The sequence below is a fragment of the Trichomycterus rosablanca genome, chromosome 4 (genome assembly GCF_030014385.1).
Source record: "Trichomycterus rosablanca isolate fTriRos1 chromosome 4, fTriRos1.hap1, whole genome shotgun sequence".
NCBI lineage: Eukaryota > Metazoa > Chordata > Actinopteri > Siluriformes > Trichomycteridae > Trichomycterus > Trichomycterus rosablanca.
In genome coordinates this window covers 22,289,682-22,311,104 of record NC_085991.1, presented here as the reverse complement: position 1 = coordinate 22,311,104, position 21,423 = coordinate 22,289,682, and the positions used below count along the sequence as shown (strand labels likewise).

The 21,423-nt window shown below is 38.0% G+C and overlaps 1 protein-coding gene across 1 annotated transcript; it reads left to right on the top strand.

Moving 5' to 3' along the window:
* The first annotated feature begins 3,155 nt into the window (after positions 1 to 3,155).
* Positions 3,156 to 21,346, top strand: ncf2 (neutrophil cytosolic factor 2). Its single transcript, XM_062993994.1, has 15 exons — positions 3,156 to 3,329; positions 3,536 to 3,618; positions 3,786 to 3,894; positions 3,995 to 4,129; positions 4,421 to 4,528; positions 4,662 to 4,721; positions 5,958 to 6,001; positions 6,089 to 6,230; positions 7,060 to 7,125; positions 8,950 to 9,051; positions 13,082 to 13,233; positions 13,378 to 13,489; positions 18,782 to 18,893; positions 20,286 to 20,389; positions 21,174 to 21,346. The coding sequence occupies exons 1-14, from the start codon at positions 3,156 to 3,158 to the stop codon at positions 20,372 to 20,374; spliced, it is 1,488 nt and encodes a 495-aa protein (XP_062850064.1). The 3' UTR covers positions 20,375 to 20,389; positions 21,174 to 21,346.
* The last annotated feature ends 77 nt before the right edge of the window (positions 21,347 to 21,423 follow it).

Below are 21,423 nucleotides of genomic sequence, written 5' to 3'. Positions count from 1 at the left end.
TGCTCTAAGATCTCAATGTACTTTTCTGCATTAATTCTGCATCACAGAAGTGTTAATGACCTTTGCCAAGGGCACTGACACAGCCCCATACCATGACAGACCCTGGCTTTTGGACTTGTTGCTGATAACAGTCCTTTTCGTCTTTGGTCCGGACACAACGTCCATTTTTTTCCAAAAAAGACCTGGAATGCTGATTCATCTGACCACAATACACGTTTCCACTGTGTGATGGTCCATCCAAGATGCCTCAAAGCCCAGAGAAGTCAATGCCACTTTTAGACATGGTTAACATAAGGCTTCTTTTTTCCACAGTAAATTTTAAGTGGCATTTGTGCATGTAGCTCTGTATTGTAGTGCTTGACAAAGGTTTGCCAAAGTAATCCCTCACCCATGTGGTTATATCAGCTATTGTTAAGTGGCGGTTCTTGATGCAGTGCCGTCTGAGGGATCGAAGATCACAGGCGTTCAGCCCTTGGCCTTTACGCACTGAAATTCCTCCCGATTCCTTGAATCGTTTTATGATATTATGCACTATAGAGGGAGAAATATGCAAATCCCCTCCAATCTTTCTTTGAGGTACATTGTTTTTAAAAATTTCAATCATTTTCTTACACATTTGTTGACAAACTGGAGATCCTCTGATCATCTTTGCTCATCAAAGACTCAGTCTTTCCTGGATGCTGCTTTTGTACCAAACCATGATTACAATCACTTGTTTACATCACCTGTTAGGAATCACATCATTATTTAGTTTTTTCACCTCATTACTAGCCCTAAATTGCCCCGTCCCAACTTTTTATGGAATGTGTTGCAGGCCTGAAATGCAAGAATGGATGTTTATTAACAAATAAAATGAAGTTGAGCAGACAAAACATGAAGTATCTCAGATTCATACTGTCTGCAATCAAATAAAAGTCAAAGTAAATGTAAGAAATGCTGTATTTTTATTTTATTTGCATTTTCCATACTGTCCTAAATGTTTCTGATTTGGGGTTGTTTTGTTTTATTTCAAAAGTCCTAAATCAACCAATAAATATGTATAAAAGTATCAAAAAGACATTTCTGTTTAAATGTGTATTACAGACAAAGAAGTCATGTCTTGAGGTCTGTCTCTCTTCTAAGGGGTGGATCAAGCTGTTCAGTTTCTTTATTGTTAAATTAATGTTTAAAATACTACATCCATACAAACACAAACCCCATTTGTCTCATTGAAAATAAGAATCTTTGATTTGATATCATCCTGAATCTTTCTTTGACTAACAAAAGTAGAAAGAAAATTTATTTAATAATTTTATCACCGCTTTATCCTATTCAGCGTTGTGTTGGGTTTGATTCACTGGGCAAAAGGCAAAAAACACTTTGGACAGGTCGCCAGTCCATCATCGGGCAAACACACACACACACACACACACACACACACACACATTTACACACACTCATACCTAGGAGCAAATTTGTATCTCCAGTAAACTTGACTGCATGTCTTTGGACTGTGGGAAGAAACCAAAACACCCGGAGGAAACCCACACAGACACAGGAAGAACATGCAAACTCCCAAATTTTTGAAAGAGACATACCTGTATGCTGCCATTAAGGCAATATAATTTCCTGGGAAGCTCATGGTTATTTCAGCAAGACAATGGCAGGCCTCATTCTGCACACACTACAACAGTGTGACTTTATAGACACTGGGCCTGTTCGAAAACCTTGTGAGCTACCTTGCTGTCTACTGCCTATATAAGCAACTGCCAAAGTAGAGATGATTCTAATAAGTCATCAACTTATAAGTCAGGTTATTCGAACACACTACTTATACAGCGATTACATCAGTTTTCACTTACTAAGCTAACACAGTTAGCCTCATGCCATACAAACCAATGGGATGAGGTGGCACAGTGTGCTAGCATGTCAACTAACATCTCCTTCTGTGTACCAAAAATGGTTAAATTGTCACTGACGAGCCCAAATTTGCAAATAAATGACACTTTACACGGTTATACAAATCGAAAATCAATGTTAATTTATTTACATTGGAAAAGAACTCCATTCGTTGCTCCACATTCGTCCACCATATTTGTAATTTCTTGTTAGAAAAGTTGTGTCGCACCGAATGCTGGGATTGCCTTCACCGCTAAGGAAGCATCTGGCGCTCCCTCGTTATTCAGTCAAAATACAGTTCAAATTTAAGGTCCCTTACCAGGCAGCATTTTACGCCATCTGAGAATTTAAACAGCCTTCTGCTTGGGAGCGCGCGTAGGATGGCGTAAAATGCTGTCTATGTAGAGAGCTCACTAGGTTTTCGAACACACCCTTGCTTGACTAGCCTACATGCAGTCCAGATCTGTCTTCTATTAAAAATGTATGGTGCAGCATTAAGAGGGGAATCTGACAACTGTGGTCACAGACTGCTCAGCTGCTAAAAATCTCGTAGTTTACTTGCAAAACTGCAACAGTTAGTGTTCTCAGTTTCCGATCATTTAAGTCTCATTAATAGAAAAGATGATGGAACACACTGCTAAACCATCCTCTGTCCCAACTTGTTTTTAAATGTGCTGCAAGCAATGTTAAAATGTGTTTATATTTACAATATTTACAATAACTACAATGAAGGTGATCAGTAAAAACATTAAAAATCTTTTTCTTTCTTTTGAATAAGAATTCAAGAGAATGAACAAATCAGTTACTTTTTTTTAATTATATTTTACAAAATGTCCAAGCTTTTTTGGAAATGGGATTTGTACATGTATTAGCAAAATAACAAACAGTAAAAAGCGATGTTTTAAGTTTAAGTTTTTAGACCATCTGAAACTGACAGCAATAGTGTAATTTAGTGTTAGTTTCTGTCACAAACAACACCAATAATCATATAAATTTGAATAAAATAAATGTATTAACACAAAAATAAATAAATACCTTTATTGACACCACTGGTGGATTACAGTTGGATGGTTTACAAATTCGTACATCAGTCCAAACATGTTAAACTCTCTCTCCTTTCTTTCTGATGTAACTGCAGGAAATAATACAAGGTACTAATTAAAGCACTTCCTCAATGTCTGAGATGGGGTTTTCCTGAGTTCAGTTTCAACATTTTATTAGACTGTGAAAAAGGGAAGAGTAGTTTTCAGTAAGTTTTCATGAGCGGTTGAGGGAACATGTCGTTTGTGATCACTCTGCGCCAGTGGGATGAAGCAGTGGCTTATGTGGAGAAAGGTGACCCGGCCTCTGCTCTCAGAACTTTCATGAACATTGAGGAGAAAATCTCAAAAATTAATTACAACATTGGATGGCTTCACCTGAACAACAATGAACTGGATGCTGCTGAAAAGGTAAAGTGTGTATTGCCAAGTTATGTGTAGATGACCAATGGTTTAAAGGTGTATTGTAAATATTGTAAACTGTCTTTTACTGGAATTTAACATGTATCTAAAACAGTCATAGAGAGTAGCTTTGTTATGATATTTGTTAACATTAAAATGTTGTTTAAAAAAAAAAGGAAGTAAAAGTGTCATGGGTAAAGTTCTCTCTTTTGAAGGCTTTTGACAGTAGCATTGGCAAAGATGAACATCTGGCTGTTGCTTTTTTTCAAAGGGGAGTTACATTCTTTAAAAAGGAAAGGTAAGATGCCAGTCATAATGAGCACCACATAAAATACAAAAAGAAAGAGTAAATATCTTAACTAAATCAGTGAACACATATTTATTGTAGTATTGCACAATGAAGACATTTTGTTATTTCTGTAAACAAGTCCATATACATTGTTAACAATGTAAATATATCTCAAGGTTTGAGGAATCACTCATGGATTTCCAACAAGCTTTTAAGGAGTTGAGAGGGAATCAGCTGATAGACTACAAACCCCTAGGACTGATGTATAAACTTTATGCCTGTGAGGTAAGAGATGATTCATTTTTACTGCCATTCAATATATTTATATGTAATTGTAATAATTGTTTTCACAATTATAGCTATTTGATTCTCTCTGCGCTTTGAGGTATTGCACAATATTGGACTTGTTCATGCCCAGCTGGGGAAATGGGAGAAAGCCCAAGAAAACCTTCTCACAGCTCTTAATCTCGGTACAGAGGCCAAATTCAGTCACATCGACAAGGCTCTGGAATCTATTCTGGTTAGCTGTCCTACACCACACATATTACACTACAGATAATAATATGTTGCTTTACTGTATTTGAACATGATTTGAACCACCGGAAATGCTAAAATGCTATTTCTCAAATATTTCTCTATTTATCAAAATACCACAGGCTATGACTGTACATAATTCTGCCATTTGGAAAATTTAATATTGTATGGTAATGTTTTATTTATCACTTTAGTAACTAGATCACAACAACATTTAAGTATTTAAGATAAAGAATTAGTAACCAGTATACCACTTTTTTACTGTGTATGCACGCAGAAGCAGAAGCTTTTTCCTTTAGTAGTGATTCGAGGTGAGCTGCTGTTCAAACCCAATAAGCACTATGTGGCAGAGCTGGAGAAAAAGGACTACCTTGGAAAGGCCAAGGTACCCAAACAAATCATTACACCAGAGCACACTACAATAAGTAACTTTTAAAAGCAAGATACAACAAAGAGCACAAATACTATATTCAAAGTTAAAACTTAATCATTGGCCTAAATGTATTCTCTATCCTCAGGTCATATCTTCTGTTGTTCCTGCTGATAATTTCTCAGGCTTTGCCCCTCTGCAGCCACAAGTGAGTCAGTTCATTTCCATTTCTCTTGGTTTCTAGTCTTTAAATACCCTTTGTTGCTATAAATTAATTAAAAAAAAAAAACCTTTGGTAGAGAAACAAAATTGTTATGCTAGAGAGTGCCTTGAAAAAGTGTCTATTCCAGGCTTTCCTTCCCATGAATGATTTAAGGCAGTCACTTTTTACCAAAAAAGAGAAAAGACAATCTACTTTTAAACTGTAAACACGCATAGTGATTGTAAACAGCATTTGCCAAATGAATAAAGTGTTGGTAATGGCATTGCAGACCTGCATTCCTACTTACACTCACTGAAACTATGGAGTTTGGAACTAAGGGGTTTTGTATAACATTAAACTAAAAATTTTGTGTTAACTTATAAACTTTTGGAATGAAAAGCCTTAAAAACTCGGTATGTCCTTCAGGCAGAAAATGCACAAAAATAGGCTGGACAGCCAAGGGGTACGTTTCCTTGTTTAATACCTGGTTAAAATGTCTTTGGCACATATTACAGTCTCTCATTCTTCATGTAAGTCACAATAAACTTTGCACTACTGATATAGCAATTTTGGCCCTTCTGCACTGGTACAAAATGCAACTAATGTAAAAAAAGACGATTAATGAATGTACTTAGAAAATAGCTATAATCTATAAACATGTACATATCTAGAGACCACTTATGTGCACAGCAAGGGACAAGTAACTGTACAGTGTTTAAAACCTTAGTAACACTACATTACACTTTAACATCATCAGGGCTTTACTGAGGATTTTACACTGATCAAATAACATCTTATCAGTGGTAGTCCTATGGTGGTCACTTTCTACTGATAGGTAGGGTAAAGAGTTGAACTGTGGGAAATGTATACCTACAAAGTTCTAAATAATTGGTGTACAAAATGGTTGGTATAAAAAATGGCTAATAATAATAGATAAAAGGTCAGTACATCCAACACAGTAAAAACAGCTATATAATATAACAATACATAAAAGAAAAAGATAAATAAAAGTGTAAAATCCCTGAATATATGTACATATAAAAAGATACATGCATAGCATACAATAATTATAGGTCTTCTTTATAAATTATTGAATACTTGGAATTACTGATTTTGAGTAAATGTCATAGTGCTGTGTACTCATTGCCAGTTATACAGCATTATAACATCAGTTTTAAGTCACATAATACAATGAGGGATTTGACGTACATGAACATGTAAAATCTTTTCTTTCTTTAATAGGTTGAAGATGTACCACTTACGCCCAAGGCACCTGAAGTGCTAAGGTAAATCCAGTGCATACACTCTGGCCTTTTTATAACATGCTAACCAGTAACAGTTTCATTAACTGCTATTTTACCTGTAATTTACAGAGCACTTGAAGGTGAACCTCACACTGTTCTGTACGAGTTTATTCCTGAGACCAAAGAGGAATTAGCTGTGTTACCAGGCAACGTGGTTTTTGTTCTTCAAAGAGGGACTGACAACTGGGCTTCTGTTATTTTCAATGAAAGGGTATGTATTGTGTGTGAGTGTGTGATAAATCAGTCTACATTTCGTAAAGATTCATGATTTTATGTGGTTTGGGGACATTTACTATTTATCACAGCTATGTTTACTTTTCAGCCCTGGAAATTTGTAACAAAGCAAAGTTTGCATTAAAGAAATTAATTCAAGTCAGACATAGGCATCATCACAAAAAACAGCATAATGCTTACATCTAGATTTACAAATTATTATTATTTAAAACCACACACCAAAAATGCTTATATGATTATTCATTAGCTCGAGGGTGGCATGTGTGCCGCACTGCTAAAATGTCCAGAAAATCTGGGTTTAAACCCAGCTATGAAATGTGACTGTGTAGATTTCCCTAAAATCTCCTTTTTGTCTCACATCACAAAAACGTGAAAAAGAGGAATTGGTTTAATTGCTCTGTTAATGAGTAAATGGGTAATTGGGGCAATTAGAGGAGCAGTTAACAAGTTCATAAGAACTCTGAAGACCCAAACAGAAGAAAGGATGTTCTGATAAAACACCATTTTGTAGCCAGGAGTCAGAATTAACTTGATGGTACTTAAAAAAATATATAATAAAAAATCTATGATAATATGCTTACAAATGATAATGTACAGCTAATGCCTGTTTACACAAATTGCTTGAAACACCATATTCTGTCAGTATGTCTCGAAATCTTTAAATGCTTGATATTTATGTTTTAAATATATAACATTTTTTTCTATAAATAAAATTATTTATTTAATTAATGAAGTAATGCATTAGTATTATTACGTTGATAAGTTGAGATGAACATTTCTCTAAATAGCTTTCCTGTTATTTTCAGAGAGGGTTAGTTCCATACAATTTTTTGGAACCTTTGGATATTACTATGGCATCAAAAACTGTTCAGGTAAGTGTCTGTTTGAATAACTTAATTTTCTTTTAAAATATAATAAGCAGTGTTTACCAATTCCAACCATATAATTTTTTAGAATATAATAAAGCAAAACAATAAAAACTAATCAAGATACAATCTGTGAAACAGGCCCACCTGTTCTGTTGAGTGGTTACTCTATCATGCACCAGCAAATAACTGACAGTCCCTGGTTCCTCAATTGGCAGTCTCTGCACCTCATTAGGCGTTAACTTGTTGCAGCCATGGTGGCGCTTTACATATTGTTCAGGTGTTTCAGGTATCTGCACTCTATGTGGGCTGGTACACTGGGCTGGACTATGCCCAGTTTTTTTTATAGGCTCCTATGCTGGCATTGTTTTGACCTTTTTCTTGGGAACTCAGCCTGTGGGCTTTTATCTTTTTCAGTGGGCTGAAAAACCTCAGGTGGAAGCAGCGTCTCGTTGCAGAGAAAAAAGCTCATTTGTGAGCAGTATAGTTATTCTATTTTAAGTCCGTCCGCCCCCGCCGGTCCGTGGAACTATATTTTATATGAAACCGGTCCGTGGTGCAAAAAAGGTTGGGAAGTGCTGGACTAGGGGATCTGTTTATTTTAAAGTAAGAAAGTAAGAATGTCTATTTTCTATGTCAACTTCTGCATTATGTACAACATACAAACTTGCCAGGAAGGACTGCAAGCATTTTTTAACAGCCATCAGCAGATTCCCACATAAAGCTGTATCAGACATGAATGAACATGCTTGATTTAAGTATTGTTCCACTTCCTTATTCTGGCACCTTGGCCAGACATTAGGGGTCGCTGTTTGATGAGCAATAAGGTAAATCTCTATTCAGCTTTATCTACCTCTGACACAGCCAACTGTGTCTGCAGAAAGTCTGCAAGTCTGAGAAAGTCTGGTTGTGATGGGCTGGGAAAATTGATTTAACAAAAAAAAAAAAAAAAAAAAAAAATACAAATAAACCACACACACACACACACACACACACACACACACACACACACATAAAGCAAAGAACAACATCACAATGCAATTGCTTCCATTTTCTTAGTTTTTTTTCTTAGAAATGGTTTTAATAAAATGACACAGTCTGGTATTACACAGTCATTTCTAATTATAATAAACATGAATCCACTTTCATGTTCAGTACCCGCTTCATTCTGAGGTCATGGTAGGTCTGGCAGCACCCATAAACAATGGGTGCAAGGCTGGAATACACACTGGTATAATCTTTCACATCCACTTATTCACTTGCTCACTTGCTCACTCCTGCTGGCGATTTACAGCAGCCAGTAGAACTACTGACATTTTGAGAGGTTGAAAAAGGAATTCTGTCTAGACCAGAAGAAAATCTGTCAACCTTCTCACAGACAGTGCAAGGACTGACCCCAGGTTTTCAGTATCTCACAGATGTGCAGTACCAAAACAACCGTCTGTGTCACTGTGCCACCCACATGGATGAATTCACACATTGCATAATAAAACATTAACTAATGAACACATGATGTAGACTTCTCTCACACATTCTATTTGTATGTTATGATTGCATTATTTTCAATGTCATTAAATCCCGGAACTGCTAATAAATCTGAGGAACTGAGGTGTGTTTAAAATGCACTTTTTTAATAAGAATGTATTTTAAATGTATTCCAAAATGAAAGTAGAAATCCATTGCTGCTTTATGTACATTGTACTGGTAACAATATAGCACAGTTTATAATGGCATGATGTAATAAAGGGTGTTAAACATTATTATATTTTGCAACAATTTGTTATTTTCTACATTCTATAGAGAAAAATGAATGTGCCCTTTTCTCTATAGGTTGCATCACCAATCATCACTGATGAAATCCCAGCTCCACCCAGAAGAGCAGCACCCAGTAAACCTATAAGTAATGCAGGTGGTGATGCTGCCAAGACAAAGGTAACACGTTCAGCTATCATAAATTATATACTTCATGGGTAAAAGTATTGGGACACCACTTCAAATTTTTGAATTCATGTATTTCAGCCACAACAATTGCTAACAGGTGTAATAATCAATTATATAAGGGGAATTATATGCTTGCAACTTTACTGTTCCAGCATGACTGTGCTCTGTATAAAGGCCTGAAGAAAAGCTTGGTATAAAGAAACTTCACTGGTCTGCACAGAGCCCTGACCTCAGCCCTACTGAATTCATTCCAATGGCTTTCTTGACCAACATCAGTGCTCAGCCATACAAATGTTTTTTTGACTGAGTGGGCACAAATTCCGACAGACATACTCCAATGTCTCTTAAGAAGCCTTCTCAGAAGAGTGAGTAGAGTTGTCACTCTTCTTTAATACCCTTTGCTTTTGAAATGGGGGTCCAACAAGCACACAGTCAGGTGTCCAAATACTTTGCGCAATTTAGCATATACAGTGGGGCCAAAAAGTATTTAGTCAGCCACTGATTGTGCAAGTTCTCCTACTTAGAAAGATGAGAGAGGTCTGTAATTTTCATCATAGGTACACTTCAACTATGAGAGACAAAATGAGAAAAAAAAATCCAGGAAATCACATTGTAGGATTTTTAAAGAATTTATTTGTAAATTATGGTGGAAAACAAGTATTTGGTCAATAACAAAAGTTCAACTCAATACAAAGTAACATAACTTTTGTTGGCAATGACAGAGGTCAAACGTTTCCTGCAAGTCTTCACCAGGTTTGCACACACTGTAGCTGGTATTTTGGCCCATTCCTCCATGCAGATCTCCTCTAGAGCAGTGATGTTTTGGGGCTGTCGCTGGGCAACACGGACTCCACAAATTTTCTATGGGGTTGAGGTCTGGAGACTGGCTAGGCCACTCCAGGACCTTGAAATGCTTTTTACGGAGCCACTCCTTCGTTGCCCGAGCGGTGTGTTTGGGATCATTGTCATGCTGGAAGACCCAGCCACGTTCCATCTTCAATGCTCTCACTGATGGAAGGAGGTTTTGGCTTAAAATCTCACGATACATGGCCCCGTTCATTCTTCCCTTAACACGGATCAGTCGTCCTGTCCCCTTTGCAGAAAAACAGCCCCAAAGCATGATGTTTCCACCCCCATGCTTCACAGTAGGTATGGTGTTCTTGTGTTTTTCTTCTTCCTCCAAACACGACGAGTTGAGTTTTTACCAAAAAGTTCCATTTTGGTTTCATCTGACCACATGATATTCTCCCAATCCTCTTCTGGATCATCCATAAGCTCTCTGGCAAACTTCAGACGGGCCTGGACATGTACTGGCTTAAGCAGGGGGACACGCCTGGCACTGCAGGATTTGAGTCCCTCTCGGCGTAGTGTGTTACTGATGGTAGCCTTTGTTACTTTGGTCCCAGCTCTCTGCAGGTCATTCATCAGGTCCCTCCATGTAGTTCTGGGATTTTTGCTCACCGTTCTCATGATCATTTTGACCCCACGGGATGAGATCTTGACCCCAAGGGAGATTATCAATGGTCTTGTATGTCTTCCATTTTCTTACAATTGTTCCCACAGTTGATTTATTCACACCAACCTGCTTGCCTATTGTAGATTTACTCTTCCCAGCCTGGTGCAGGTCTACAATTTTCTTCCTGGTGTCCTTCGACAGCTCTTTGGTCTTGGCCATGGTTGAGTTTGGAGTCTGACTGTTTGAGGCTGTGGACAGGTGTCTTTTATACAGATAACGAGGTCAAACAGGTGCCATTAATACAGGTAACGAGTGGAGGACAGAAGAGCTTCTTAAAGAAGAAGTTACAGGTCTGTGAGAGCCAGAAATCTTGCTTGCTTGTTATTGACCAAATACTTATTTTCCACCATAATTTACGAATAAATTCTTTAAAAATCCTACAATGTGATTTCCTGGATTTTTTTTTCTCATTTTGTCTCTCATAGTTGAAGTGTACCTATGATGAAAATTACAGACCTCTCTCATCTTTCTAAGTAGGAGAACCTGCACAATCAGTGGCTGACTAAATACTTTTTGACCCCACTGTATATGAAAGTGTTAGACGTGTTCTATTGGGGGTCCTAACTATTTGGCTGATCAGTGTATTTATTAGTAATCTTTGTGCTTTGTGTCATTCACACTTGCTGCATTAATTTAGCAGAATACATACATCCAGATATTTGCTATAAAAAGATACTTAAGATGTAACATAAATTCCACATCTAGCTAACCTGGTGGAATTTACAGTTCAAACTAATTGTCCCGGCATTATCTGATTACCTGAAAATACGCAAATTATTTTGCGTAAAGGATCCATTCATTTAACAATCAATTTTTCCCTGACACAAATGGTAAAAGCATTTTTAATTACTCTATTTGCAACCTGATTTGAAGTTTATTTTAAGCTTTTCTTGTGTCAGTGGTGTGAGGGGTGTGGTAAAGGTTTTGGACTGTTGACAGGCTTGAACCCATTGTCTACCTAGGGCCACTAAAATTATATCTACTTTACCATGCTAATATTTCAAATAATCTATACCCAAGTCAGTGTGTATACAGAAAGGTATGAGGTCACATACTGCTTAACTAATGTGACGCAGAATTTTGCCTCTAGGGTGTATTTTTATACACTGCCTGGCCAAAAAAAAGGTCACACACACTAATATTTCATTAGACCGCCTTTAGCTTTGATTACGGCTCACATTCGCTGTGGCATCGTTTCCACAAGCTTCTGCAATGTCACAACATTTATTTCTGTCCAGAGTTGCATTAATTTTCCCCCAAGATCTTGTATTGTAAGTCTTCTCCAGCACATGTCAAAGATTCTCAATGGGGTTCAGGTCTGGACTCTGTGGTGGCCAATCCATGTGTGAAAATGATGTCTCATGCTCCCTGAACCACTCTTTCACAATTTGAGCCCGATGAATCCTGGCATTGTCATCTTGGAATATGCCCGTGCCATCAGGGAAGAAAAAATCCTTTGATGGAATAACCTGGTGGTTCAGTATATTCAGGTAGTCAGCTGACCTCATTCTTTGGGCACATAACGTTGCTGAACCTAGACCTGACCAACTGCAGCAACCCCAGATCATAGCACTGCCCCCACAGGCTTGTACGGTAGGCACTAGGCATGATGGGTGCATCACTTCAGCCGCCTCTCTTCTTACCCTGATGCGCCCATCACTCTGGAACAGGGTAGATCTGGACTCATCAGACCACATGACCTTCTTCCATTGCTCCAGAGTCCAATCTTTATGCTCCCTAGCAAATTGAAGCCGTTTTTGCCAGTTAGCCTCACTTACAAGTGGTTTTCTTAAGGCTACACAGCTGTTTAGTCCCAATCCCTTGAGTTCCCTTCACATTGTGCATGTGGAAATGCTCTTACTTTCACTATTAAACATATCCCTGAGTTCTACTGTAGTTTTTCTACCACTTGATTTCACCAAACGTTTAAGTGATCGCCGATCACGATCATTCAAGATTTTTTTCCGACCACATTCCTTCCTCGAAGATGATGTTTCCCCACTGTCCTTCCACTTTTTAATAATGCGTTGGACAGTTCTTAACCCGATTTTAGTAGTTTCAGCAATCTCCTTAGATGTTTTCTCTGCTTGATGCATGCCAATAATTTGACCATTCTGAAACAGATTAACATCTTTTCCACAACCACAGGATGTGTCTTTCGACATGGTTGTTTAACAAATGAGAAGCTACTCACTGCATCAGTTAGGGTTAAATAACTTGTTGCCAGCTGAAACATAATCACCCATGCAGTAATTATCCAATGGGAGGCTCTTACCTATTTGCTTAGTTAAATCCAGGTGGTGACCTTTTTTTGGCCAGGCAGTGTATAATCCATCTGCTAATCTATCCAGCAGTTAAAGTGTTGCTTTCCAGGATTATGTAAAAGAGATTTTCTCTCTTTTGTCTAGACAGACAAAGATCCATGTATTTATTCATGCATTAATGTAATAGTTGTCTGCATTAATTACTTGGCTTTGTTCCATATCATCTGCTTTTTCCACCTAGAGTAAGGATGCTGGAGATTCCTCGTGCTGTATTGTGAAAGTGCACTTCCTGTTTACCATAACCTTCTGTATTGCACCAGGACAGCCATATAAAGCCATCCTTCAGATGATAAGTACTAAACTCCAGCGAGCTGCCTCTGAGCTCACACTAACGTAACTACACTACTTACTTACACAACAGTCATAATTTAGAACAGAAGGTCATCTCTCATGCACCTAATATAAGAATATAACACAGTGTGTGCAGTACTTATACATACGGCAATAAGGTCAACCAACGTTTTAATGTCTTTTCAGCTACACTAAGCCTGGCTGTTCAGAAAGAGTGACTGTTGACGAGTCAGAGATGGACGTTCTGTGGAGCTGTGTAAAGAACAATCGCCTCACACTGTGGTGTTCGGCCACTGAGGTATTCGTCTTCCAAATACCTTTTTGTAACAACTTTTCTGTAATCATTATGTTCTGTACTAATAAATCTACATTGTATTTGTGTCATAGAAATTATAAGCAATGCCTTTTATGTGAGGCTTTGGATAAGGTTGGCATATCACCTCTCATTCTCATTTCATAACATAAATACACTGATCAGCCATAACATTAAAACCACCTCCTTGTTTCTACACTCACTGTCCATTTGATCAGCTCCACTTACCATATAGAAGCACTTTGTAGTTCTACAATTACTGACTGTAGTCCATTTGTTTCTCTACATACCTTTTTAACCTGCTTTCACCCTGTTCTTCAATGGTCAGGACCCCCACCGGACCACCACAGAGCAGGTATTATTTGGGTGTTGGGTCATTCTCAGCCCTGCAGTGACACTGATATGGTGCTGGTATGAGTGGATCAGACACAGCAGCGCTGCTGGAGTTTTTAAATACCGTGTCCACTCACTGTCCACTCTATAAGACACTCCTACCTAGTAGGCCCACCTTGTAGATTTAAAGTCAGAGATCATCTATTGCTGCTGATTGAGTTGGTCATCTTCTAGACCTTCATCAGTGGTCACAGGACGCTGCCTATGGGGCGCTGTTGGCTGGATATTTTTGGTTGGTGGACTATTCTCAGTCCAGCAGTGACAGTGAGGTGTTTAAAAACTCTATCAGTGCTGCTGTGTCTGATCCACTCATACCAGCACAACACACACTAACACACCACCACCATGTCAGTGTCACTGCAGTGCTGAGAATGATCCACCACCCAAATAATACCAACTCTGTAGTGGTCCTGGTAGAGTCCTGACCATTAAAGAACAGGGTGAAAGCAGACTAAAAAGATATGTAGAGAAACAGATTGACTACTCTTAGTAATTGTAGAACTACAAAGTGCTTCTATATGGTAAGTGGAGCTGATAAAATGGACAGTGTGTGTAGAAACAAGGAGGTGGTTTTAATGTTATGGCTGATCGGTGTATTTTAGTTTTTCAAACATTTTTATCACAATAACTTGAGTTAACAAAATAGGTCTGATCATTTCACTTATTAAAGAAAATGGTTACTCTACATAATTAACTCCTATGTAAAGAAGTACAGTGGTGTTCAAAAAAATAGCAGTGATTTTAAAAAAGCGAATAAAGCACAAAATCATTATAATAACTTTTATTTCCATAAATGCAAATGCACTGAAAATACTACACTTTCAATTCTAAATCAAAACATTAACAAAATTTAGCCAGTTTGTGTTAAACCTTTACAAAGAATTAAGAAAAATGAATATTAGGCTGTTCAAAAAAATAGCAGTGCCAGCATTTTTCCTTAAAAAACTCAAAAAATGTTTCTATAACATGAAAAAATGTTTGAGGTTTCACTTTACTTTAAATTACTGAACTAATATTTAGTGGCATAATAATTGAGTCGACCAACTTCTGGCACCTCTGAACAGGTATTCCAGTCCAGGATGATTACACTACATTCCACAGTTCTTCTGTAATTTTGGGTTTTGCCTCAAAAAAACGTGTTTCAGATGTCAGAACACAAGTTCTCTCTGGGATTGAAGTCAGGGGATTGGGCTGGCCACTCTATTACCTTAATCTTGTTTGTCTGTAACCAAGATGTTTTGGGTCATTGTCATGTTGAAACACCCATTTTAAGGACATTTCTTCTTCGACATAGGGCAACATGATCTCCTCAAGTATTCTGATATATTTAAACTGATCCATGATCCCTCGTATGCCATAAATAGACGTAACACCATGGTACGAAAAACATCCCCATATCATCATTTTGAACCACCAGGCTTTACTGTCTTCACAGTGAACTTTGGCTTGAATTCAGTGCTCGAGGGTCGTCTGACATACTGTCTATGGCCACTAGACCCAAAAAGAACAATTTTGCTTTCACCAGTCCACAAAATGTTGAGCCAGTCAATGTGTTCTTTGGGAAATTTTAACCCATTCAGGACACGTCTTTTTCTTAACAACGAGACTTTGCAAGGAGTTCTTGCTGGTAAATTGGCTTCACTTAATCATCTTCTGTACTCACTGGTAACTTCAGATGTTCCTTGATCTTTCTGGAGGTGATCATTGGCTGAACCTTTGCCATTCTGGCTATTCTTCAATCCAATCGAACAGTAGTTTCACACTTCCTTCTGTGTCTTTCAGGTTTTGGTTGTAACTTCAAGGCATTTGAGATCATTTTAGCTGAGCAGCCTATAATTTGCTGCACTTCTCTGTATGTTTTTTCCCTCTACAATCAACTTTTTAATCAAAGTACGCTGTTCATCAGAACAATGTCTAGAACAGCCCATTTTACCCAGTATTTCAGAAGGAAATGTGCTATGACCAAGCTGTGCAACATTTGCCACCCTCCTACCTTAAATAAGGGCCAAAATTGACACCCGTTCTTCTGCAGAATGAGTGACTTCACCAATTGAAATCCTCACTGCTATTATTTTGAACAAGCCCCTTTCAATCAATGCTTCAATAACTCAGAATGAGTGGCATGCATGTCCTAATTGTTGGGTTTGTTTTGTTTTCATTACTCTACTACACTTTCAAGAAAATGTTTTGCTATGTAGAAATAGCATTTCTACTGAAAACAGTGATTTATCAGGTTAATGGTGTTGGATTGCTATTTTTTTGAACACCACTGTAAATGCGTTCCTAAAATCATTGCCTGGATGTGCCACATTTAGCATTAACTACAGAAACCAAACAGTTGCAAAACCCCTCTTTCACAACACAGTGAAGTAATTTTGGCCCAGTCTTCTTTGCAAAATTGTCTAAATTTACCCACATTAGAGGCTTTAGAGCATAAGCTGCATCTCAGTGGGGTTAGAGGACCCAAACTGTGATCTCGTTTTCTTTGAAACGTTGAAGTGGGCTTGCTCTTGTGATGTGGCTAGTTGTCTAGTTAAAATTCCAGTTGGACTTCAACTTTATATCATTGAATGAACACTGAACATTTCTTTCTTTTCTTGTAGTAACAAAAATTCATTCTCATAAAACACCTTGGTCAGGGTCGTGACAGGTCTTGTTTCACTGGGAAACAGTGGGCACAAGGCAGGAATATTCTGAACAGGGAGCACATCCATTGCAGGCAATCTCTCCCCTCAGATATCTGTCAGTAATCATGTCTGTGACACCCAGCAGGCAAATAGCACTGGTGAGATTTGTATCTGGACCCTTAGCAGTGGTGGGTTAGTGTAATAGACCCCTGTGCAGAATTCATGGTTACATTTATTATGGCAAGTCACTGTGTTATGTTTTAACTGTTGGTGTAATGCTGTTAATGTAAAATGCTATAGTAACTTTATGCCAACTGTTTCAAGGGTTTCATCAGGATTCACTAATGTGCTGCTTGTTGGGATCTTATAGCCTACTTCACAAAGCTAAAAATCTTTAATTAAAGTGATGTTTAGAGCCAGCGTAGCTGATCAATCCTGCGTGTCTAGTGTAGCTGAAGCCAAATGTTAACTAAACTTGAATGGTTTGTTCGGTTTATTAAGTGACTAAGACAGTAATTATTCTTTCATATAGTTGGTTTAGATTTTTTTTCTAAATTGTATTTTGTGTTTAATTAAGCTATCTGTCTTACATTTAAAGATTGGAAACAATTAACTGTAAAAAATACTTGGGTATGGGTACCACATATCATTCAAAGTACACTAACTCCCTAAAAACTTGCAGGATAGTTTACTGGTAGTTAGTTATGTCTAATGTTAATGGTAGTTGCTGTTGTCCTGTTAGCTATGTGCATGTGTTAGTTACATAAAACAACAATTATTGTGGAATATATTTATATGTTTGAACATTAATCTAAGAATATACAATTATAAATTGAGACTGATATATCCTACTTACACTGATCAGCCATAACATTAAAACCACCTCCTTGTTTCTACACTTACCAGCTCCACTTCCCATATAGAAGCACTTTGTAGTTCTACAATTACTGACTGTAGTCCATCTGTTTCTCTACATATCTTTTTAGCCTGCTTTCACCCTGTTCTTGAATGGTCAGGACCCCCACAGAGCAGGTATTATTTAGGTGGTGGATCATTCTCAGCACTGCAGTGACACTGACATGGTGGTGGTGTGTTAGTGTGTGTTGTGCTGGTATGAGTGGATCAGACACAGCAGCACTGCTGGAGTTTTTAAATATTGTGTTCACTCACTGTCCCTTCTATTAGACACTCCTACCTAGTTGGTCCACCTTGTAGATGTAAAGTCAGAGACGATCACTCATCTATTGCTGCTGTTTAAGTTGGTCATCTTCTAGACCTTCATCAGTGGTCACAGGTCGTTGCCCATGGGGCACTGTTGGCCGGATATATTTTTGTTTAGTGGACTATTCTCAGTCCAGCAGTAACAGTGAGGTGTTTAAAAACTCCAGCAGCATTGCTGTCTTATCCACTCATACCAGCACAACACTAACACTAAAACACCACCACCATGTCAGTGTCAATGCAGTGCTGAGAATGACCCACCACCCAAATAATACCTACTCTGTAGTGGTCCTGGGAGAGTCCTGACCATTGAAGAACAGCATGAAAGGGGGCTTACAAAGCATGCAGAGAAACAGATGGACTATAGTCAGTAATTGTAGACCTACAAAGTGCTTCTATATGGTAAGTGGAGCTAATAAAATGGACAGTGTGTGTAGAAACAAGGAGGTGGTTTTAATGTTATGGCTGATCTGTGTATTTCTACCAGTAATTAATGAGACCTGGTTTATTAGCAGTTGGCTGGAGGGCCTGGTGGTTGTGTGACATTACCTACTGTACAATACGCAAATAAATCTCTATAACTGATAGCCTGACACTAAAATTTTATTAGTTATCTTACCTCTGACCAATTTGAGCTATCAATCATTTATGAGTTATCAAGTGGCAACCCAAATGGCATGCTGCATACAACAAATGTGTCAAATAGTAATGACATGATGGGTAGTACACCAATTAGACTTTTAGGTATAAGTGTATACAGTTTGGGGCACAACATGGAAAGAAAAAAATGCAACCTGCTCAACTTAAGCTCAAGACTAGTTAATGTCCTAAAATTGTCATTTGTTTTCTTAAATCATCTTTTCTGTCAACTTTCTGACAAGCAGCTGTTAGATAATTTCTCTATTGTCTTTGCTTACCAAGAGTTTATTTTACTGTTATTATTTTGTCTCAAATGTGATATGCATATTATGAATGACATAAATACATATAAGACCTTAAGGTTTACCTCACTAATTCATTTAAATCTCTGTTCTAGCACAAAACTGTTACTCAAAAAAGAGACATGGTGGCTCTGTACTCCTACAAAGCCTCCAAAACTGAAGATCTAGAGTTTTCCCAAGGTGATGTCATCACTGTCCTCTCAGAAGGTAAATAACTAGTTGATTAGTTAGATTTCTACATTTTGCTGGGATTTACATCATCAGTCAAAAGTTTGAACAAGGCCTGTTAAAAATACTACAAACACATACACTATATTGCCAAAAGTATTCACTCACCCATCCAAATAATTAAATTCAGGTGTTCCAATCACATGGCCACAGGTGTATACAACCAATCACCTAGGCATGCAGACTGCATCTACAAATATTTGTGAAAGAATGGGTCTAAATATTCCACAGTCAACTGTCAGTGGTATTATAACAAAGTGGAAGCGATTGGGAACGACAGAAACTCAGCCACAAAGTGGTAGGCCATGTCAGCAAATTCTGAGGCGCATAGTGCGCAGAGGTCGCCAACTTTCTGCAGTCTCAATCACTACAGACCTCCAAACTTCATGTGGCCTTCAGATTAGCTCAAGAACAGTGTGTAGAGAGCTTCATGGAATGGCTGAGCAGCTGCATCCAAGCCTTACATCACCAAGCGCAATGCAAAGCTTGTAAAGCACGCCGTCACTGGACTCTACAGCAGTGCAGACGTGTCCTCTGGAGTAACGAATCACGCTTCTTTGTCTGGTATGGACGAGTCTGGGTTGGCGGTTGCCAGGAAAACGGTACTTGTCTGACTGCATTGTCAAGTGTAAAGTTTGGTGGAGGGGGGATTATGGTGTGGAATTGTCATTTGGGAGTTGGGCTCGGCCCCTTAGTTCCAGTGAAAGGAATTCTTAATGCTTCAGCATACCAAGAGATTTTGGACAATTTCATGCTCCCAACTTTGTGTGAACAGTTTGGGGATGGCCCCTTTCTGTTCCAACATGACTGCGCACCAGTGCACAAAGCAAGGTCCATAAAGAAGTGGATGAGCCAGTTTGGTGTGGAAGAACTTGACTGGCCTGCACAGAGTCCTGACCTCAACCCGATAGAACACCTTTGGGATGAATTAGAGCCAGGCCTTCTCATCCAACATCAGTGTCTGACCTCACAAATGTGCTTCTGGAAGAATGGTCAAAAATTCCCATAAACACACTCCTAAACCTTGTGGAAAGCCTTCCCAGAAGAGTTGAAGCTGTTATAGCCATCATATTAAACCCTATGGATTAAGAATGGGATGTCACTCAAGTTCATATGCATGTGAAGACAGACGAGCGAATACTTTTGGCAATATAGTGTACATTTCTCTTCACCAGCTTAATTCGTTAATTCGCAATAAGCACTGTTGCCCATTTTCTTCACTTAATCAGGTGACAATCAGTTCACTTTAATCAAGCATATCCAACTTTTGACTGGTAGTGCATAGGACACAAAAAAACTTGTACTTGTGGGCTATGTACTGTTGTATTCTTTTGGCAATTTGGGTACTATTATAATTGTTCTCTATTTCAGTTAATGGAGAGTGGCTGGAAGGGGAGTGTAATGGAAGGAGTGGTATTTTTCCAGCAGCTTTTGTTGTATGTCATGAAGAGAACCAATAGACAGGAGGATTTTAGGTAATTAATGGCATACCAAAAAGCAATTAACTTGTATTTAAGTAGAATGTGAGGTAATTACATTATATGAACCCTAAATAATCACTTGAGTGTAATTAAATGACTTTTGAATTGTTTAAACAATATGTGCTGCTGAACTGGCTCATATCTTTCTCTGTTGTAGCTCAGTACAGACACACTGTTTTATTTAAAAGAAATACTAAACTGTACAGTACTGTATTCAAAAGCAAAACGTTTCTCAAATACCTTGATGGCCTGAAGCTGCAGTTTTTATGTGATTAGGCCTGAACTCTGATGTGTAAATTAGGAGGTTCCTTGAAATCTGGAAAACATTGAGTAAGAATTGGTAAATTATTGATTTTATTTCCTCAATTCTTGTTAGGGCTGCATGGTGGTGCAGCTGGCATTGCAAGTGCCACATACCAGTATAAATTCCTTGGGAACTGCGTCCAATTTTAGCCTAAATTTATTCAGTTTTGCATGTTCTCTGTGATGTTAACAGATTTTTCCAGGTACTCAGATTTCCATCCACTCTCCAAAATACACCAATAGGTGGCTTGGCTACTCTTAATTGCCTCTAGGTATTAGTGAAAGTGTTTTGCTCTGAGATATACTGACATTATATTGTACCTAGTATTTATGTGTGGTGCCAGGCCCACTAAAAACACAATCAGTTTTTTGTTAGTGGACTGGTGGCAGTGTTAATCTGGTGGGAAACATTATGAATTGCTATATACGACAACTACAACAATTACAAATTATAACAGTTTCAAAACCATTACAGGAAACTGATGAAGACAAGTTACACACATGCCCCTGTCCCAGCTTTTGGAATGTGTTGCAGTCATCAGATTTAGAATGAGCACATATTTTAAACTAAATAAATAAAACTGTTCAGTTGAAACATTAAATATTTTGTCTTTGTACTGTTTTAAATTGAATACAGGTCAATAAGATTTCACCAATTCATTTCTTACATTGCTGTAAACACGGTAATTTTAATAAATATCACTGCTTTAATCAGCAACATGCGC

Coding starts and splice junctions, on each gene's coding strand:
- ncf2 (XM_062993994.1), top strand. CDS start 3,156: ATGTCGTTTGTGATCACTCTGCGCCAGTGGGATGAAGCAGTGGCTTAT. Junction 3,330..3,535: donor AACTGGATGCTGCTGAAAAG/GTAAAGTGTGTA, acceptor TCTCTTTTGAAG/GCTTTTGACAGTAGCATTGG. Junction 4,529..4,661: donor ACTACCTTGGAAAGGCCAAG/GTACCCAAACAA, acceptor CTCTATCCTCAG/GTCATATCTTCTGTTGTTCC.